The sequence below is a fragment of the Pholis gunnellus genome (assembly GCF_910591455.1).
Source record: "Pholis gunnellus genome assembly, chromosome: 2".
Taxonomy (NCBI): Eukaryota; Metazoa; Chordata; class Actinopteri; order Perciformes; family Pholidae; genus Pholis; species Pholis gunnellus.
In genome coordinates, this window is record NC_136536.1 from 22000382 (window position 1) to 22020251 (window position 19870).

General features: G+C 44.1%; 2 protein-coding genes across 2 annotated transcripts; one reads left to right on the forward strand and one right to left on the reverse strand.

Moving 5' to 3' along the window:
* Window positions 1-5883: 5883 nt before the first annotated feature.
* tmco4 (transmembrane and coiled-coil domains 4) lies at window positions 5884-13802 on the forward strand. The gene is made up of 14 exons (XM_079180212.1): window positions 5884-5938; window positions 6494-6647; window positions 7599-7773; window positions 7932-7959; window positions 8062-8191; window positions 8496-8593; window positions 8797-8940; window positions 9071-9190; window positions 10210-10374; window positions 10511-10647; window positions 11580-11664; window positions 11817-11934; window positions 12107-12224; window positions 12783-13802. Exons 1-14 carry the CDS (start codon window positions 5896-5898, stop codon window positions 13254-13256), a joined length of 1989 nt encoding a protein of 662 aa, XP_079036338.1. The 5' UTR covers window positions 5884-5895; the 3' UTR covers window positions 13257-13802.
* Window positions 13803-14036: 234 nt separating this feature from the next.
* htr6 (5-hydroxytryptamine (serotonin) receptor 6) lies at window positions 14037-18837 on the reverse strand (the record flags this gene model as incomplete). The annotated part of the gene is made up of 3 exons (XM_079169780.1): window positions 14037-14393; window positions 15978-16112; window positions 17923-18837. The coding sequence occupies 3 exons, from the start codon at window positions 18835-18837 to the stop codon at window positions 14037-14039; spliced, it is 1407 nt and encodes a 468-aa protein (XP_079025906.1).
* Between the last annotated feature and the right edge of the window lie 1033 nt (window positions 18838-19870).

Sequence of the window (19870 nt, forward strand, 5' to 3'; positions counted from 1 at the left end):
TTTTGTTTTCGCTCCAGACGTTCCAGAAGTTCGCTACAAGATGCTGCGTCTGGACGAACGTGTTGATATCCCCCCCCCGTGTTCCAAGAACTCAAGACCTTTCCAGGGAGACGCTCAATCTTTACTTTTCCCTAAACAAATATGACAAGTAACGTTAAACAGGAGCAACGGTTGGGTTCGAGGCAGGACCAGGTTTTCATGGAATAAATTAGAGGGTATTATCTAAGTTTGGACAGAAGCACCCGCATCTGCTCACTGTCTCGGGGGATAAAACTGCGCGCACAGCTAGAACCATCTCGTTAGAATATCTGTTTTGCAACAGTCGCCAGTCAGCGAGCCTCTGCGCTGGCGAAGGCCAACACCCACTGCAAGTTTCCACAGAAAAAAGTCACAGGCTGCCTCTGGTTGTGCCAATTTGGGTCGATGGAGGTTCTCTCTGCTCAGACAATGGCCTTATTGTGTTGAGGAGGGCTACATTTACAGGGAGAGGATCAATGGAGTCGTCTTTTTTGGCGCGGTATGAATACAAACTAATCGGGGGAAAGATGTTGAAAAGATGGCAGGTTCAAGGATGCAATGACATCGTTACCACCTCGGGTGAAAAGAGTCTTGTGATTTATGAGGAAGGACATTTTACGGGGGATTTTAACAGTCTGACTCCGGTGGCATGTGTGAAGCTTTACCCCTGATGAGCCTGAAGTCCTCTGTTTCCAAAATCTCCCAATAGACTAAGAATTTGTCTTTTGTTGACTGTAGTTCAGCAATATAACGAGGACATTCCGTTCACATCCTCAAATGTGCCCCCGAGTGCTCTCTTGTACTTTGTGAAATGAAGGTCTCCCATCCAAAACGCAAACGACTCAAAGAACCTCTTACGCTCGCCACAATCCGAGAAATACTGAAGTCCCACTGATTCAGAAAACCACATGAGAAAGGTCAGTGGCGGTGACTCATCGATGTCAGAGTTCTACAATCGCTGGCTGTAACTGGCGTTTCTCACACAAACACACAAACACACACACAGACAACCACAATCCATTACTGTGCTGAAGTGTGTTTCTGTCTGTATTCACATCACAAGGACTCTAATAAATCCTTTCCTCTCTTTTAATGCCTCGTGCTCTCTGATCATATGTCTAATCTATTTGTGTTTTTAACACATCAGTGTCCTTTGTCTTTTTCGCCCTCTTCCTGCGGAGCGTTTTGGCCGCACCGGACGGCAGCTGGATGCTCCATTCTCTCCTCCCTTTGTGATTCCTCGACTCTCGCATTGCTCCTCGGCCCGCATACGCCCTCCTCAGCAGTCCCAGCTGCCTTCCACCCTTAGTAACACTCCTATACACTAAACAAACACACAAACACACAAGCCCTCACATGTACATCAACGGTGGTGTGCTGCATAAATGTGCGTGTGCACGCGCGCACACACACACACACACACACACACACACACACACACACACACACACACACACACAAAAGGCAGCTGAAGTCACTGTCATGGTATGTATGAAAGTTTAAAGAGTTGAGGATGTGTTGTAATTACAAGTGCATCCGCGGCGGAATCTGTTAGGGCAGGTTGAGTTGGGGGAGGACCTGGCAACATATCAAAGCTATTGGTGAGGCGAACCACCGCCTCACTTGTATCTCCTCTTTCTAAAAGGAGAGCACAATTTTTTGATTTTTTAAATAATAAAACATATATGGTTCAAAAGTTGCTATTAGAGTCTGGCCACTTGCGCGGCAGACGTATCTGAGCGGTTGGAACTCCTTCCTACAGGTGAGGCGAACGCCCCACCGCCCTCTAATGACAGAAAGATGACAACCCCCGCTGTCCGGGCCCATCCTGCTTGTTATGACAATCACCTGTCATCCACATCCGCTGCCTGCCCACTTACGTTTGCGCCTTTCACTTCCAGGCACACGTGATCAAAGTTTAGGCCTATGTTTCCCAATTCCTGCTCGTTCATGATACTGTATACGCGTGCACGCAGCACGTCCCCTCCAAAGTGCCCCATGGGGTCACGCGGTCCAATTCCGTCTTGGTTTCACTCAGCTCCCCTCCTGTCGGGTGTCAAGGTGACGGATAGGAGAAGAAACATGACATTGTCTGGTAGTGATAGGGTATAGCTAGGGGGGGGGACTGTGGGGGGTTGCCGTGTTTGAACTTGTCTGGCTTGAGCCCTGCCTGTCTGCCTTGTCTGATATTCAATGAGTAATCCATTGTAAGAGTGAGCACACACACATAGCTTAAGTACAAGCGGTAAGAGGAGGTTTAGCCTAAGGGAGATCGATGGGTGATGTGAGAGACGTGGAGTCTGCTGGTTAGTTTGTCTTCTTCGTGTGGAAAATGTGCTTCAGTGGCTGGAAAACAGTGTCAGAGGCATGCCTAGCCTGTTCCTAAAGTCATCTCTTGTTTAACAATGTCTTACCCCAGTTTCTTGCTGTTAGCCACGCTAGCAGCGTAGCTCCATGACGGTGTCCATCTGTCCAGACTGAAACATCTTAACAGCAATCGGATTGCCGCGACATTTAGTTCAGACATTCCTGCCCCCTGACTTTTCGTCCACTATTTAAGTTGTCCAATAACTTTGCCAAGTGTTATCGTTAAACATTAACCCTGCTAGTCGTCCACTTGTTAGCATTGTGATTTGTGAGCATGTTAGCACGCTGACGTTAGCGCTTAGCTCAAGGCACCACTGTGTCAAAATGAACGTAGATCCTTCTTATTAAATCTGTTCTTAACTGCAGAAAAACAGACAGTTGAAAGATGGCATCGGCAATGTGTATTTTCTCAGTAAACTAATGGAGTGAGATATTGTCATGGTGGTAAATTTGAAAGCCAAGCCTGATACAAATGTCACCGTAACAGAAGAAAACAATCAGGAGTGTTCCAGTTTTCAGATCCATCGTCCAGATGATGAGAAGCAATTCAATATCTGGGAGGACGAAAGTAGTTGGTGAGTGCTCAAAGTGTGAATTGATGAGTAAAAGCCACTATGTGTGGAGTATTATGCGATTAGATCCGCTTTAAAATGATTCTGTCTGCAATACGTTTTTGTCGAAACACATCTGCAATGTTTTATATTTCCACCAGGGCGCCAAATGCAGAATTACTTTGACTTCCACACGTGGTGGCTTTAAATTGAAAACAGTATCAGCATGGCAAGAAATGTATGTTTGTCAATATCAAAACGTTTATGACAAACACAAGTAGGGCTGCAACTAATGATAGTTTTCATTATTGATTCATCATTGCGTCAACGAAATGTTTTTTTTGTTTAATTGTTTAGTGATGCTGGTGGAGTTTAATCATGCATTTCAATACATTTTGGATTGTAAAAACTGTTAAGTTTAATGTCACCACATGAAGTAAAGCCAATGCACCGCAAACAACAGAAGTGTAAGCAGTTTACCAGGGATACCAGGCACAGCTCCAGCCTGAACTGTACGCGAGGCCCGGGCAGGAGTTCCCCAGCAGAGTTCACTTCATATTATCTTTTCTATCGCTGCTTTTCAACGCTCAAGGTTTTCAAAGTCACACTCGAGGCTTTTATTTTTTCCCTGATTACAAGTCTAGGCACGTCTGTGAAATGAGAACTCATATGGGTCCTATTCAACAATTCTTCCCTCACAATGTGTCTTACCTGTATGCCATATAGCGGTTGGTTGTGTATGTTGCACTTGCTGTGTTTAATCTAGAAATCATTTTTATACGACGCACGACAGACAATCTAAATAAAGACGAGCTATTGTGTACCACTTGCAATCAAGCCGTGGCTTTGCTACATATAAAGTCTTGTTTATGAGACACTAGAGAGTTCGGTGGGCTGTATAAACAGGATACCTCTCGGAGACAGAAAAACACAGCACACGTAGGTCTGAGATTCCTCTGTGACAAGGCCAGGATATTATTTTGACAAAGTACCCCACGTTGTACTAACAGCTCCTCCACACGAAGACCTGGCGGAAGTTTCATCCGCCCTCGCGCACTTTTCCGGTGTTTCGCCTTGATCTCTTGTCATTGCACATTGAGTTCAGACTGGGAACAAAAATGAAGGGGACACGAGAGCGTTGCCAAGTGCGTACGGTAAATTGGAGCTGATGAAGCAAATGGGAAGGGAGTGGGAGCCGCACGAAATACCCGAGAGAAAGACAGCTGAAGTCGACAGACCTGTGATGAGAGAGCGGGTACGAAAAGGTGAATCCCACTATGTTAAAAAAAGAATACACTTAACCCTCACTCTTGCGTAAAAACATCGACATATTTTAGTTTTAACATATTTCATTTTTCTGTACTATTTTACTATACCATACATATTATACTACACATGTACCATACTATACGTACTTTACTATACTTTAACAACACTATATTATACTATTTTATCAAATTGCACATACTATATTACTGTATATGATGCAATGCTATACTTAGCCTGTATCATATATACTGCAGTATGTTATACTATAGGTCAACTATACTATACTACACAGACTACAGCATGGTAGGCTACAGTATGACTCGTAGGGCATATCCCTTCTACATAAACGTTCATTCCAAATGCATTGGCCTCGGTCTATTGCAATATGCTCTTCTCTCGTCTCGCTTGTGAGCCTGCCGCTTTTGAAATCCGCACATCAACAACACACACCATTGAACAATAGCGTTTTTCTGTTGCACTGTCAGCCATTGGCAACATCTTATCAAATTATTCCAGTGTGCTTCCGTGACCATGGCATGTCCTTGAGTGAAGCTGGTTGGCGGGCAACCGTCCCAGTTGATGTACTGCCAGGAGCATCCCAAAGAAAAAGCGTTTTTATGGATGGCAGTCAGAAAGACAGACAGAGAGTCATTCATGGCCTTGGAAAAACTCGGAATAAATTGAAATATGCGTGAATAAAGGGCGAACAAATGGAAAAAGGAGGCAAAGGCTATTTAGCCCATTGCTTTGGTATTCGTGGAATATACATTGGGAATTCTGCCACATTTCAGGACCATTTACATTATGAAAGGAGCAAGCATTCAGCTAACCGAAGTGTCATCATCAATAATTATTGGTATAATAAGAGTGTGTGGTGGAGACTGAACTGCAGAAAAGGGAAAATAAATCCTACACTCACACCTACTGGCCATCAGTTGTAGTTCAGTCTTTGGATGTTTGTGTCACCAAGAGGGTTTCACTGGTTTCACTGGTTTCCCGCCTCTCTCTCTCTCTCTCTCTCTCTCTCTCTCTCTCTCTCTCTCTCTCTCTCTCTCTCTCTCTCTCTCTCGCTCTCTCTCTCTCTCTCGCTCTGTAAAGCAGTGTAAACGGTTTAAACCAGCCGCTCCTGGCACACAACTTCATATTCCTGAACTACAGATGTGCAATTCAGTGACTTAATATAAAATTCCTCTGATAAAAACATTCCACAACGTGTCAGTCGTGAACAGACCCCTGCCCAGTTCTACGAGTACGTGGACGTTACGTCACTCAAAGGCTGCAAACAAATGATGGCTTCAAGTACACTCGAAAATATTAATATTCATATGAGAACAGCCATGTGAATGACCCAGTAAAGTTGTTTTTGTGAAACAGAAATATGTATGTTTGCCGTGCTATAACTGGGTGGTAACGATATGCAAAACCAAAGTAATAAAGTAATAATGATATAATAAAATGTGTTTCCAATAAGCATTTCTCCCCTTCACTTCATCTATTTAACAGCAGAAATTAATTCCGTGAGAGATATATCAAAGAGTAAAATATGCTCAAGAAATGCTATTGCTATTGACTATTTACCACCGAAATGGTTTGAGCGAGTCAATGCCGTATACACGTGTAATGTTCAGATGTCAGAGGATCACGTGAAGGCAACACAAGTTTAGTGTACAGAGTTGAGATATCTGGGGCCATGGAGGAAAATCGGAGAAGTACGGACGCCAATTTTGCTCCAGGTACCACACATAATTCGCTTATTATTTCCCGGTACGGTATTAGAGTAAGTTATTAAATTGACGACATTATTAAAAGTTATTAAAAGTTACCAGGGAACCGTTAGCTGGTAAACTGGCTGAGGCAGCACGCGCACTGTCAGCCAGCTGTTTTCTACAAGCCAACGCAAGTGTTGTTGAAACTCACTAGTTGAAATTACGCCGGCTTTATATTAAGTCATGGCTATAAGTAATGAAAACACATGTAGGTCTCACTCTAGCAGCCTCTGCATTTAGTTTCCGGTCAGTTCATCAGAGACATGATGAGAAGCACAAAGTCAGACTCCATGTAGTTCCGTGTAGCTGTTCGCCAGACAAAAACGAAACGTAAATCTAAACTACGCTCAAAAGTCGAGGAGGCTACATTTTTCACATGTGACATTAACATGCACTGTATGTCATCGGACTTCATATCAATCATTGGGGTCTTCTGATGAATTCGGCATGCAGGTGATCCACCAAACAATCAAAGTGTTACTTTAGAGTTAATAATTAAGCTTTGTCCGTGTTTCACTTTAGACCCAGGAGGGGCAGGAACGACGACGCAAGATGCCCCACGTGACCCCAGCCCAGAGGCATTGGTCAGCAGGCAGCTGAGTGAGCAGGGCCGGTTTGCTTTCGCTGCCCTGTGTGGAGTCTCTCTGGGCCACTTGTTTACCGGCCCTGAAAGCAGGTAACGGAGCCGTGAAGGAGAATGTCCATTCTGTGTGTGTCACTGTTACGTCATTGTGTTTGCAGAGTGAGCGCTTCAGGGTTGTTGTTTTGTTTCTGGTAAGATAAACACTTACCACCCACCTTCCTCTATTTGTACTGACATAAAGGATAAGCGACTGATATTTATGAGTGTCTGGTAAGTGTCACATCTATCAGTATTTAAACACACACACGCACACATTATAAAGTGGATTCCAGTCTTTCTTCAATAAATGTTTGATTTGATTATATATATAATATATTTTATTTATTGTAATATATATAATATTTTGTATTTATTGTAATGTATATATATATATATTTTATTTATTATATATATGTATATAATATATTTTATTTATTGTAATATATATATAATATATTTTATTTATTATATATATATATGTATATAATATATTTTATTTATTATATATATATATGTATATAATATATTTTATTTATTATATATATATATATATGTAAATAATATATTTTATTTATTGTAATATATATAATATATTTTATTTATTGTAATATATATATAATATATTTTATTTTATTTATTATATATATGTATATAATATATTTTATTTATTGTAATATATATAATATATTTTATTTATTGTAATATATATAATATATTTTATTTATTGTATATATTTTATTTATTTTAATATATATATATATATCATCAAATCAAAAGATGTATTGAAGAAAGACTTGAATCCCATGTATAGTGCATATGTATATCTATAGATCAATCCATTTGCAACCTCCAAGAAATCCTGAGCACTGATATTTTATTGGATGTATTTATTTTTCTGCGCAAATGAAACATGTCTGTCGCTTGTGGATATCCATGTGCATTCGTAACTTAAAAAAAATCCAAACAGTGAACATTAACGCTTTAACCGTGAACCGTGTTTCTCAGCGTGTTCAGGGAGAAGTATCTGCAGGGCTTGGTCTGCTGGCTGAACCTGGATGACTCGGTGATGCCGGTGATGGCGGCTTTCCTGTCCGGCCTGGGCTTCGAAGGCTCCGACACCTTCCTCTCCATCTTACAGGCCGAGCCACTGCTGTCTGCGGGGGCCACCCCCATCATACAGGTGTTGGTCACTCTAATCGCTCATCTATGGTTAGATGGAACAACTGATCATGCTGACAGAGAAATGAGGCTTTTCACTTTATTTGTAATAACATTAATTTAATGTTATTTTACTCCTTTTGCGTCAAAATTATAACCAGCTGTCACTTTGTATTACAGGATCTGGTGACCTTTTCTGTCAAGGACGGTAAGAATCCTTTGATATATTAATTACTGATCTACTTCATGTTGTTGCAAATTCACATCAGCCTGTTTACTTTATAACTTTGGTGGTCCGTCATGTACTCAGGCCAATATGACGCCAGGTCGAGGGTTCTCATCCGTCACGTCAGCTGTCTGCTACGAGTCTTTCCGCAGCATCTGGAGGAGTTCGAGGAAACGCTGGGAGAGAGGCTGAGGGAGGGAGCGGAGGAGAGCGAGTAAGTTAAGTTTGGACCGGAAGCATGGACGATGGACACGGTGCCGTTCGTTTGAAATACTTGATGATGATGTGATCCGTCTCAGCTTTAAACAGGCGTGTGTCCGACTGTTTTAAACAACGCACTCGCAGTCACACTCGCATCCAAAACGATAGCGGGAAGATAAGCTGCGTGGCGTAAACAAGGAGCTTCTTGTTTTATAAGATGTCATCTGACACGCACGAGTAGAGTCACTTGAGGTTTTTATATTTTTAGAGCCCGCGAATATTTCAACTCACGCTGACGATCTGTCTGCTTCCATTAGAGAGGAGTCGTCTCGGCGGCTGAGGAGAGAAAGAGGGCGAAGGCTGCGGCGCTACCTCCTCATTGGACTGGCCACTGTTGGCGGGGGAACCGTGATCGGTGATTATCCCTGCTTCATGTGTTTTTGAAAAACATTAAATGCAATAAATAGTATCTTATGTGGAGACTTGTTACGCTCATCCACGGATAATTAAACCACCGTACAGTGTTAAGACTTTCAGAATAATGCATGAAGACACCGTGCAGTTCACTGTCTTTTCATTGTTTTCTCTGCTGACTGTGCATCTTTGTGCCGTTGCCAGGCGTGACCGGCGGGCTGGCCGCCCCCTTGGTGGCAGCGGGAGCCGGTGCTGTGCTGGGGGCCACAGGGGCCGCTGCTCTGGGCTCAGCCACCGGCATCGCAATCATGGCCTCCCTGTTTGGAGCAGCGGGAGCTGGACTGACCGGTGAGAGATGACGACGAGAAGTCATCGTTAGAACGTTCACGGAACTTTATAAAGGAAACACTTGTCGTGGTGTTCCCGTGTTTCCTCATCTTCTCCACCTGTGTTTCGTCTCCGCGCGTCGTTTCTCCAGGCTACAAGATGAACAAGTGTGTCGGGGCGATAGAGGAGTTTGAGTTCCTGCCGCTGAGCTCCGGGAAGCATCTTCACCTGACCATCGCGGTGACGGGCTGGCTCTGCAGCGGTAAATACAGTAAGTGCAGCTTCCACTGTCTCACTATTGCACAGCGACAAGTACACTGGACATGTTCAATGGGTGCAAATCCTTCTATCCCCCCATAGCGGTCTTTACTGTGAAAGTTAAGCCTTTGAAATGGTTACTTCTGTATTTTTCAAACCACATTTTCACATGTTTTTGTGTCTTACGTGAATGATGGGGACTACAATTATTTTTAATGCGTCCAGTTGTGAGGGATAGCGCTGTAACCGGAAGCTGTGAAACGACCCGCAAGGGCAATTAAGCAGCGTCTTAGTAACAGCTTCACTAAATGAGCTTGTTTTTGCTCAGATTGTAATTATGTCTGACAGCGTTATGGAAAGGACCCGACAGAGAAATTAAACGTTTCGCTTGATCCGGTCTCTTTTGTTATTGGGCCCAAGACCCGTTGTGAAATCTGAATTTCGGGTATCGGCACTCATTACAGTGTTCTTCCTCTGTGGTGCTCGTTGTCACAGCAACCAGAGAAACACCGCCAGTCTATCAGAGCTTCGCGGCCGCCTGTTCAGGACCGAATTCAGAAATAGTTGTCCATATCAGTATGTTAGACACGAAAAAAAACAGGAAAGTAGGTTGAGGTTGAAATATTGACCTTTTAAGTTAAGTTAGAATAGAATATAATTTTTTTTTTTTTTAATGTATGGAAGATACACACACTTCTCTCTCAGTTGAACGGTGTTAAAGTGGTGAGCTGGCAGCAAAAAGAAACGAGGGGTGAATATTAACGAGACAGAGAGTGGAACATAGACGGGATTGCTGGGCAACAGTTGTGCACTTAATGTTCTGAACCTATACCAGAGTCCACGGGAGATTATGCAAACAAACCACTTACGTTTTTTTGCTTTTGCATAAAACCATGCAGCTCTCTTCCCCCTCTACAAAAAAACTCCCTTTAAACCTCAACGCCCCCTTCACATACAATGGCTTTAAACACTTCACACGCAAGTGGCGCTTAGTCGCCTCATTACGTAAGAAACACAACCGCTGTCTTCCAGGTTCGTTCCAGGCCCCGTGGTGCAGCCTGGGAGAGTGGGGCGAGCAGTACTGCCTGGTGTGGGAGTCGCGTTTCCTCAGGGATCTGGGCTCAGCCATGGCCTCCCTGTTGGACGGGCTGGTCAGCATGGTGGCCCAGGAGGCGCTCAAGTACACCGTGCTCTCAGGTTTGGTTCTGAACTACACACTTGGTTGATTTCGGTCGAACAATCCCTGACTATGCTATCCAGCCTGTTCTTATTTGTCGTATTGACCCTCACCTGGCTCACGTTGATGTCTTTTTGCACCACCACACTGTCACAGGCATCGTGGCGGCCCTGACGTGGCCCGCGTCGTTGCTGGCGGCGGCCAGCGTCATCGACAACCCCTGGAGCGTTTGTCTGAACCGCTCGGCGGAAGTGGGGAAGCAGCTGGCGCAGGTTTTGAGAAGCAGACAGCAGGTATCGTGTGACCTCTTAACCTCTGTTAAGGCACTGAAGGAAAAACAATCGTTCTTTTCATGCTTTTTCATGCCGGGCTATTTATCTTCCGTAACATCTTCCTTCAGAATAGTGGAGAGGAAACGTCCAAAGTACACATTTAGATGTTTATTTTACTACTTTGTCTGTTTGAGTCTGTAGATTTCTACTAAATTCACCAAAAATTACCGTTAGATAACGCCTCATTTGCATATTTAAATATGAAATTTCAGAAAACCTGAAACTATTCACATGTAGTGTCTTCAAAATGTATGTCAATTTACAATACATGTCTTGAACGGCTGTTGTTTCTAAATTAGTTTTTGTTCTCATACTCTCATAAATCTTCCACTTCAGTAGCACTTACTTACACAAAACGTTCCGGTTACCTTCCTATCTATATTTTTATGGCTCATTTTCTGACTGATGAAAAGAGAAATCCAAATTCCCTCAGTAAAAACCCTCGAGTTAAATATTCAATAATTAAAATATATATCTATATATATCTATTTTTTTTAATTAGCACAGATAATGCCATATTTAGCATATTTAAACATACAATTTCAGTAAACGTATTGTACAAAACAATTGTCTTAATGTAAGAAATCATCAGGGGAAGTTCCATTTTGACATCTGTTAGTAAAAAATAGTTGACTCTATTCACCCTCGCTTACTGTAGTGTACCACAGCGTTGTGTCAGGGTTTGTTCTATACATTCTATAAAAACACATTATTAACTGCAGCAGCTCGACTTGAACCGTGATGTTTCTGTTCGATTTGTCGATTTAGAACGAAACTTTGAATGAAATGCTGCATGTCTTGAGCTGAACTATGAGCTCTCGCTCAGACAGAATCGTTATCCTACGTTCGGCTCCAGAATGGTGCATCTCTTCTCTTTCTGCGTGTGTTTGAAGGGGAAGCGTCCTGTCAGCCTCATAGGGTTCAGTCTCGGGGCCAGAGTGATCTACTACTGTCTACAGGAGCTCGCCAACGACCAAGGTACGAAGACCTTTTATAGTTTTATGACCGACTGTCCATGGTCTTTGTGAGGAGTCGCGCTCATCTGCTAAGTAGAATTGTTTTGACGACAATGAATCTTTTTACATGGTTCTGACAAACCAATTGAGTCCTGTGTTGTTGTGATTCCCCAGGAAGTGAAGGAGTAGTAGAGGATGTAGTCCTCTTGGGGGCTCCTGTGGACGGCTCTGAGAAGGCCTGGGAGAGAATCACCAGGGTAGTGGCTGGAAAAATAGTCAACGGCTACTGCAGGTAATCTGAAACGGCCACGTTTTATTGAATTTTTTTACAGTAAAAGCTTGCAGTGACTTTCATAGTTTCGGTGTACTCGTGGTTTAGCCATTGATACTACCGCCTGGACAGCAGGAATTGTGATTTAAGCATCTCACGAGTGAATGACTCTCTCCAACTGTCCGCTGATCAGAGGGGACTGGCTCCTGGGGTTCTTGTACCGAAGTTCAGCTGCACAACTGTCTGTCGCCGGGCTACAGCCTATCAACATCCAGGATCGGCGTCTAATCAATGTGGATCTCTCCTCCGTGGTGAGTCAGAGCTCACATTTACGTCATGCCCCCGCTAAAGTCCCCTTAATGAATAGTTTTCCCAAGTGCATGAGAGCTGAAGCTCATTCAACAGCTCAAGGTTTTCACCTCTCGAGAAGAAAGAGCACCTGCAGCAGTCGCCTCAGATACACAAGTATGATACAAGGTGGTCCTTGACTAATTGATGCATAATTATGAAATACATCATTTTATTTACAAGAGACAGTGGTGTTGCTTCAATAAAATTAGAATATAAGAAGAATAATAATAAGGCCCCCGCTGGTCTGTTTCAGTGCCGTTCTGCCACCCTGTAAATCAAAACGATGATTTCCACATCTGACATCTGGCTCATCAAAACTATTTGGTGCTTTACAAAACTAGGTGAAGTATTTGAGAGGTTTAAGGGGAACATTTTTAAAAAGAGAGGTAAAAAGATACGAGACATGCCAGAAGCACCGTACGCTATATAACAGGCCATGTGATGTGAGGGAATAAGAAAACTGAAATCACACGCCGTCACTTACAAAGCAACGTGTGTCCCATGTTTCTGCCTCCCAGGTGAAAGGTCACTTGGACTACATGCGCCAGATGGACACCATCTTGGTGGCAGTAGGAGTTCCCACCAAGGAAGTCCCAGGAGCCTCCTTTGTGCTTCCAGGGACGCTGGACGTGGCCGACAAGACGCCCAGCGAGCAAGAAACGACTGAGACACGACGGCGAGCGGAGGAGGCTGAGGCGGGGGAAAGTGGAGACGTGAGAGAGTCGGCGGAGACAGAGGAGGCGGGTGACGGCTGGGACATCCCTGATATTTCGCACCTGCTGGACTCGTTAAATGATGCGGAGTCGGACAGGAACACTTCGCCACGGACTTCCGAGGAGAAGGCAAGCAATGACGACACAGCGTCTGCTCCCGACGCCCCGCTCGGCGGCGTGGAGGACGGCGAGCCTGATCGTGAACACGCATCATGGAGCTGGGACGATACACACTGGACTACAGAACACACACGCAAACAAAGGCAGCCAGACTTGTAAAGAGCATGTCACTGGGACCGGCTGCTTCCCTCTAAAAAAAAAGCTTGTCTTCTCAAGTTTTTTTTTTTCCAGCATCAAAGCTTTTGTTGGAGAACATTTCCGTTTTCTTCTCAACACACTGACACGGCGGAGACGGCTGAAGAGCCGGTGCACGCATATGGCAGCCGAGAATGAACTGCTTTGACGAACCACAAAATGTTTTTCGACGAATGTATTAATTTAATAGAAATTTTTTAAATGAAGTACTTTTTTTTTTTTTTTACAAACTGTGAATAGTGTCATTTTTTTAAAAGTCACCTTGAGATCAAATACCTGTACATATTACTGGTGTTTTGCAGGTGATAATCTCTGTTCCTCTGGTCCTTCTCATCTTCATCCGTTGGCCTGGTTGCTATGGATATTATTACTGCAATTTAATCTCCATGGGGGGGGGGGGGGTTATTCAGTGAATGTGTCTTTCTCTCTGTGCCACCCATGCCAATGTAAAGCGCTGCTTACCACATAGTTTCAAAGTTGTCATTTCATTGAATACTGGCAGTGATGATACCTTGAAGAGTCCCTGGCTTTTGTTTGGTTTTGGTAATGCACCTTTATCAATAACTCATAATTATTCATGATTGGAGAGAAACACACAATCCAAGGTAGAACAAGGGTGCAGCTTCCTGAATTTGTGTCCATAGACATTGTTTTTTTTTCTGTGTATAGCCTACATTGTCTTCAATCACTTCCACACCACAAAACCCGGAACAAAAACACATGGAGCGTTTCCATAATTGCTTCTCAATCCAGGGTGTCGACCTGATTGGGCAGAAGCAGAGGCAGCTCGACACCAGCTTGCTCGGCGTCCAGCAGGTTGACCGCGTCGGTGGCGGTGGCCGGGGGGTGCGTGGGGTCAGAGGCCAGCGGGGAGGCGGGGCTGCTGGCGGCGTTCGGCTCCCCGGAGTTGCGGAGGGAGAGCGAGAGCGCCGGCGAAGGTCTCCTGGGCGACTGCGAGGAGCAGCAGGGCAGGAGCCTCCCCAGCGCCCGCTTGAAGTCCCGCATGAACAGCGGGTAGATGATGGGGTTCATGGTGCTGTTGCAGTAGCCCAGCCAGGTGATGGCGTCGAAGAGCGCCAGGGGGACGCACTCGCACACCGCCTGGATGAGGACGAGGGAGAGCAATGCAGAGGTTAGACGAATGTATGGTTAGAAATGTGAAAATTACTCAAATTAAGTGAAATGTAAGACCTCAATGACACACCTTTTAATTATAATGAAAGAACGTCTAGCGAGAATTAAATAGAGAAATAAATACAGTACATGTATTAATTTACTGTCCATTATTTAGCCGTTTAAATGTATATTTATTTATTCAACATTTGCAGTGCACATTTATTTATTTACTTTCATCAAAACATTTATTTTTTAGCTAATTGTGCATATTCATTTTTTTTAGCTAATTGCACAGTTGAATTATTCAAAATGTATTCAACATTTTATAATCGTAAAAAACAAATAAATTAATTCCAAAATAAAGAGATAAAGACTCAAATACAATATATATATATATATATATATATATATATTTAACATCTAATTTAATCTTTATTTATTTCCCATTACTTCAACATGTATTTATTTATTTACTTTCCTTGTGCATATTGGGCCCCTATGAATTCTGAAATCATCATGAAAAAAGAAGAAGCCAGATCTTCTCTCTGACTACTCACATGAGCTTTCCATCGCTCTTTTTCCTATATTGAACATCTAAATTTTCCTGAGTAGAACTTGAAAATACATTTGCGTTTGGCTGTTTTAAAACCCTGATCTTGAGCACAACCACTATAGGTTTAGAGAAGGACAGTGAAGGAGGAGACAGCTGTTAGAGGAGAGCTTCCAATACTATCAAGATGAGACGGGGAGGCGGTGGGAATAAGACAGAAATGGGGGGGGTTGCGTTTCACACACCACATTGGGTGTGAAAAGGAAGGAGAGCGCAGACACAGTCGAGTCTCTGTGCTCTATGTTATGCAGGGGAGAAGCGAGAGGGCACAGATGGGAAATCAAAATGACTGGATCATTGAAAGCTTGAAAAACAGGACAAGTGTCATTACCAATTTAGATTAAGCTGTTTTTCCACATTCATTTAGGCTCGCCGAGGTTTCTCATGGCCACCAATGTCTGCCCGCTGACTAATGGGTACTCAGTCCAATCAAATCAAAAAATCAACAACTTGGGGGGAAAAAAAGAAAAGATTGCCGATTATAAATGGTGCTGTGGTGCGTTGTGTTCTGGGTTTTGGAGTGAGTCAGCCGCACGAAGCTGAAATGCCAATCTATTTACTCGTTGGATAACTTGGCAGGGCTGTGACGCCAAGGCTGGCCGATACAAAAATAGACCGGTATCCAAGTGTGTTTATTTTCTTTCCTTTTCTTTTTTCTTTTGCATTTATTTCACACTGTTTTGGGGCCCACCGCAAATATACATTTGTGAGAAAACTGACCAAAAAAAAAAACGCAGGGTGACTCAGATGTATGGAATTGGACTGAGAGCTATTGCATAGGAAGAAGAAAAAACAAGCAACCTCAGACTAAAAATGCAACATGGAAAGATTGAGCATTCTAGATTTGTTTGACTCATCAAATGGACGCTAATATGTTGCATTACCGGTGCCATATTTCTTACATTACATTTCTGTGCCATATCTGCGGTAGAGTCCGTGTCTGGTCCCTCTATACTGACCTGGGCCATGTTGGTGATGAAAAAGGGCAGCCAAGCGCTGAAGAAGAGTCCCAAGAGGACTCCCAAGGTCAGACTGGCCTTCAGTGCCCTCCGACCCTGCCTGTGAGCCAGACGACGCTCACTGTTCACTGACGGCTGTGGATAGTAGAGAACAAAAGAAAGGGTTAATCCTAGAATTACATAGAAATATACACTGTAAATCTCCCTTCCCTACATTAGTATTTTGAAAAAGCTTCCCTGTACCCCTTTATGGTCTCTTTGACAAGCTAATTACATTAATTTAATTGTTTAAGTTTGCTTGAAGCTGTCATATTTTTCTCAAGTTAATAAATTAAATTAGGGGAATTGTCAGTAATTCGGGAAATACGCTTATTTAGCTTTCTTGCTGCGAGTTAGATGTAAAGATTGATAACACTCTCGTGTCGGTATACTAAATATAAAGCTAGCAAGCGGCCAGTTAGCTTAGCTTAGCAAAAAGACTGGAAGAACAGCTGCCCACTAAAACCAGCTACCTCTAAAGCTGAAACTGACGTCACATCTTATTTGTATAATCTTCAAAACAACTAAAGTGTAAAAACCACTAGAACAATTTCTTTAATGCCAGTGCCAAGCTAGCTATTTCAACCTCCCTGCAGTCTGTATGCTAAGCTTAGCTAATCACCTGCTGGCTGTAGCCCCATAGCTAATTTTAAACTTCAGTGGGCCAGTCAAAACCAACAGTTCAAACATTGTTGAAACCCACATCATTTAATAAAAACGTTGAGTGGAGGTTGTAAAATTCGCAAAGATGGAGAATGGAACAAGCTTATACAGAAAAGTTTTGCTGAAGAAAATAATGAGATGATTTTAAAGCTACATAATAGAGAAACACATCTGAAAACTAAATATTAAAGGCATTTCAAATTCACCAGAACTTTTGAAAATTAATTTTGAACTGGCTGGTCTGGTGTGTGTGTGTGTGTGTGTGTGTGTGTGTGTGTGTGTGTGTGTGTGTGTGTGTGTGTGTGTGTGTGTGTGTGTGTGTGTGTGTAAGCGTGGTTTTACTGCAGACAAATGTGACAGACTATGAGGCTGTGATCCTAACAAATGGGGGCAGCACATCTGACACACTGACTGTACTTTCATCTACAAGATTTCGGGGCAGGTTTTCCTCCTCCTCACTTTCACTGGATCTCTCCTTTTCGTTCATAAATGAAGAGCCAAACATTTTTTCAGCTCTCCGTCATGCACTAGCTGCAGTGTTGTTATGGATTGTATCTCTTCTGATTCTTTTTACAGCCTGATAAGGATTCAAGTTATTTGCCATGACAAAAAAAAGTCATAACTAAATAGCCTCTCTGGATGGGCTGTAAACCTTCACTATATGTTGAACACTAAGTAGTTTGCATACTTTCAGATATACTTCCAAAATAGGTCAACTCCAAGGTACGTTTATAATTGAGCGCACCAGGACACTCAATAATGTAGGTCTAGGAGAGGTAAAAGAAAAAATGCAAATTTTGAAGAATGCATAATCATAAAATAACCATATCAAGGTTTATAATAGCTGCACTTAGATGATATTAAAATATAAGGAGTGGATTTCAACAGCATAATTGTCATTTTAAGGGGCGGCGTGAGACGTAGGTGTGAACAGCATTGGGTAAAAATCTTCAAAATGTCAAAGAAAAGACACGCTTGAGAACTCTCGTAATGGATGGACAACTGCAATTTGGTTATTATCTTTGTGCCACCTGCTCCACTCACAGAATCAACCTTTTCAACTCCTACTCTCATTACGGTCCGCTCCACTTAAAGGCCAGTCTACTATTTTAGCACCACTGCTGACTTTTTTTATGTTTGGCTTTCGCTTAGAAATTGCTGTTACCTCACCAGTCAGCACTCAACCTTTAAGTATATATCTACCCTGCCTGGTTTGCTTTACTGCTTGGTCTCTTTTGCTTACCGGTACATTCTGTGACACGGGAGGTTCCTGGTGACTGCAGTCATCTCCTTCCTGGTGAACTTGCCCCGCTGCGACCCCAGGTGAAGGAGGCCTGGAAGGCTCGCCTAAAGAGGGGTGCGGGTGTGGCGGGTTGCTCATTGCCGCGACCCTCTTAGCCTGCCTCCGTGCCGCCAGGAGGATCCGACAGTAAGTGAAGCAAATGGCACTGGAGGGCAGAAAGAATGTGACCACGGACGCCAACAGGGCAAAGGGCAGGGTGACCTGCAGGCGGCACTGGAAGGAAAGCCCCCCCGATGGTGACAGCTGAAAGTAGGATGCTGGGTACAGCGTGTCAGAGTAAGAGCTGATGTTGCCACCGCTGACCCCCGGGGCCGTCGCGTGTCCACTCCCGTGTCCCAAGCTGTGCCACTTCATCTTGATGGGCAGGAAGGAGGCCAACGCCGCCAAGCCCCAAGCAGCTCCCACCAGGAGCAATGCCCGGGGCGGGGTCATCCTCTGCTTGTAGCGCAGCGGCGAGATAATGAAGAGGTAGCGGTCCAGGCTGATCACGCACAGGTTGAGGATGGACGCGCTGCAGCACATGACGTCGAAGCAGAGCCAAATGGGGCAAAAGGCCGGCCACAGCACCCAGGCCCCGCACAGGACGTTGAGCATGGCCGGCGGCATGACCACCACTGCCACCATCAGGTCAGATAGGAACAGGGACACCAGGAAACAGTTTGAGGTGCAACGCAAAGAGCGATGGGCGAACACCACAGCGATGAGCAACATGTTGCCACAGACGGTCATGAGGATGATGGCGGTCAGCATGAAGGCAAGCAACCACGGGCCGCTGCCAGTGATGTTCCAAGCACTGGCGGCGGGAGAGCTGATGTTGTAGCTTCCCATGGAGCCAGACAAGTGAGAGTCGGCCATGGTGCTGGTTGGCGACGATCAACGAAACCAGCTCCCGAGGGTTCCTCTTCAGGCGCCACTAGATTTTACACATCTTAGCCAGTTCTCCTTTGCAGCCAAAGCTCTCACTTTTGGGACATTGTTGAATTAAAAAGAAGCCACTGAGGTGTTGAGAAGCCATCCAACCATGTTCCTGTCAAGCTTAACCAGACTCTTCTCCATGGGTAAATATCTCCATCTCCCTTCTGGCAGGAATGCATCCAGGTGCCCTGGGCTTACTTCCACTGCCGCCGGCACAGTGATCAAAATCACCAACACAGTTTCACTCATCTCTCCATGCTGGCCAGCATGTCCCCACCTCATCCACAGCTAAGAGCCAGAATGAGCCATTCGACGGCTGACAGAGGCTTTCGGAAGCAGCATGTCACAGTGATGACAGTCGGTGGAGGAGGGCACACAGAGAGATAAGTCCGACCAGGCATTCGGAACTACAGAAGACGAAGAGAGCAAGGACTAGTTTTCAGAATTGTACCTCACCTCTCAGAAGTGGAATTGCACAGCTTCCTTTGCGGAGCCGGGGCTCTGCTGCCTTTCTTTCACAAGTCCTTTTCATTCCGGGGAAACAGCAAAAGGCGAGCAGAAACCGACACAAAAGTGCGAAGCAGTCGCTTGTAAGCGGGGCACCGCTCACAAGTGCTCTACAGGTATCATGATCCTTGCGACGCTGCCTTTACATCCCCCCGCTCCTGTTAATCCCTGTGTCGGCCACTCCAGCGCGCCTCCCAGCCAGAGCGCACAGCTTCTGAGAAGGAGCGTGTCAAAGCATTGAGCTGCTAATGCATAACCATGCCACAAATCACGGCCAAGATATGCTAATTCTTCAGCATGGGAATTGGTGTGGGTGGTCTTTTTCCATGTTTGGTCATGGTGCTTTCACTGAGGTACTATTATGGCATTGTTTTCTAGGCATTAGAAAGATTAGATGTGACTGCATTTTCTCCAACGTGTTCTTTATGTGTACAATTTATAGACACAGTGAGTGTCAGATCTATTA

Coding starts and splice junctions, on each gene's coding strand:
- tmco4 (XM_079180212.1), top strand. CDS start 5,896: ATGGAGGAAAATCGGAGAAGTACGGACGCCAATTTTGCTCCAG. Junction 11,665..11,816: donor GGAGCTCGCCAACGACCAAG/GTACGAAGACCT, acceptor GTGATTCCCCAG/GAAGTGAAGGAGTAGTAGAG. Junction 11,935..12,106: donor ATAGTCAACGGCTACTGCAG/GTAATCTGAAAC, acceptor TCCGCTGATCAG/AGGGGACTGGCTCCTGGGGT.